At 44.0% G+C, this 2,051-nt stretch overlaps 1 protein-coding gene across 1 annotated transcript; it reads right to left on the bottom strand.

The window, feature by feature from the left end:
* Positions 1–316: 316 nt before the first annotated feature.
* Positions 317–808, bottom strand: LOC136495792 (protein PXR1-like). The gene has a single exon (XM_066491621.1). It carries the CDS (start codon positions 806–808, stop codon positions 317–319), a length of 492 nt encoding a protein of 163 aa, XP_066347718.1.
* Between the last annotated feature and the right edge of the window lie 1,243 nt (positions 809–2,051).

Raw genomic sequence — 2,051 nt, 5'->3', positions numbered from 1 at the left:
TATCCCATATTTGCTTGGCAACATCAACACCAATCACTCTATTGTACTCGTCACCATCCAAAGCACTAAGTAGCACACTAATGGCTTGACCGTTGAGGTGAATGATTCTCATTTCTTCCATTGTTGGATTCTTGGGATCAACCGGTGGCTCAAACCCATTGCAAAGAACTTCCTAAATGCCAAGATGAAGACCTATAAGATAGGCTCTCATCAAGTGCTTCAATTTGGCAAAGTTAGTCCCATCAAAATGAGGTAACTTGCCCGCGGGCACATTGATGAAAGACTTGCGATCATGGTTAGTCATAGACATAGAGGATTAGTTAAAGGATACGGTGGCATATTTGTCGTTGTTGTCATCCTTGCCCTTTCCTTTCTTGTCCTTCCTTATATTCTTGATCATTTGATAGGACTCATCATCATCTCCATCTTCAAAACTACTTGATAGCTCACTTGAAGATGCATTGGTTGCTTTTGCTTCTTCTTCTTTCTTCTTCCTTGCTTCTCTTCTCTTTCTTCTTGCTTCTCTCTTGAGCTTTCTTTCTTCTTTTCTTTGCTTCTTGTCTTCTAACTGTTGCTGCCCCTTCTTCTTTTTCTCTCTAGCTTCTCTTTTCAGCTTTCTAGCTTCCTTTCTCATTCTTCTCTCATCTTCATTGAGAGCTCTTTCGGCATCGGTAGCCTCAAGATGTGGGAGCATGGTGTTGCTTGCTGTCGACATGCTTAGCTCGCTACTATTGGCGTTGTGCAGATCAACCCGCTTCAGATCAACATCTACCGGCTTCACGCCACTAGTTCCTCCTCCGAGCTCCATACCTCACACGGTGAAGCGTACATGAGGTAAATGGCTCTGATACCACTTGTAGGATCTCTGGTTAGCCTAGAGGGGGGTGAATAGGTCTGTTAAAACAAAACTCAAGCAGATGTCAAATTTCACCTGTGGCACTACCGCTCTAACCTCGCAGCACTGCCGGACAGTAGCACTGTCGGGCTAGAACAGCGGCACTACCACACCTACAGACAACTTTGAGTCACAGTTCAAAAGCAGTGAATGAAAACTTAGATCAAAGAAATTCCTTAGCTTCTTACAGGTAGGGAATTCACAGATCGAGAGCTAGAAGTGGTAGGAACACCACACACAAGTAGACTGACCACAAACACAAGAAACCACCTCAACAACAATATGAAATTCAAGTGAAGTAAATCAAGCTCTAGGTGACACAATGATTCATCTTGTGGTTCAGCTCGCCACTAAAGTTTGCCTAAGTCCACGTTATTGAGGTTAGCCACTAAGGCTTAGGGCTTTCTAACCCTTCCTCATTCTCAAGTCAAGAGACTTCACTCTTGAGATGAGGGGTGAGTTTACTAGGTTCAAGAGTTGGTTACAAACCTCTCGGGGCTGCCACACAAGTTGGCAAGCTCCATGGGCGATGCACTAGCCGGCTAGGGGCCAAGCTCCAAGAGTAACAAACACAAACACCAGTTAAAACATGAACCAAGTACTCTTTAGAGTTTGGGAATCAGTGGATCTACTCTCTAATCGAATTTGGCACCTTTTCTCTCAAGGATTTATAGGGAAATCAATGGAGAAGCTTGGGAGCTCATGGCCACCAATGGAGCAGAGAGAGAGATGAGCACCTTTCTGTTTTGTCATGAACTAAATGGTTGGAGAGAGTAGAAGAGACGTTGGGGAGGAAGGGGAAAGGTATAAATCCCCCTATCCCCAATGGTCACTTAAATTACGATAGTGCCATGGCTCAAGTGTGGTAGTGTCGCTCTCCAGGTGCGGCACTGCCATACCAGGCAAGACAGCAAGGGTAAGAGTGAAGTGTTAGCTGTCTTGTCTGTGAAACTGAGGATGTATGTGATACATTGATCACTTGGTAGCACATGTTAGCTTAAGCATTGTGTCCCCCTTTATAGTACAGCTTTTTCTATACTCAAATTCGAAATATAAAAGAATTTAAACCTCCTTTGAGTTTGAAGCCATCAACATTTGTAATTGGGGGCTCCTCCTTTTTGTATAACATCCTCGAACATAGATTCCCTGCTTGTCA

This window comes from Miscanthus floridulus, chromosome 12 (assembly GCF_019320115.1).
Source record: "Miscanthus floridulus cultivar M001 chromosome 12, ASM1932011v1, whole genome shotgun sequence".
NCBI classification, from domain to species: Eukaryota; Viridiplantae; Streptophyta; class Magnoliopsida; order Poales; family Poaceae; genus Miscanthus; species Miscanthus floridulus.
This window is presented reverse-complemented; position numbering and strand designations above follow the sequence as displayed.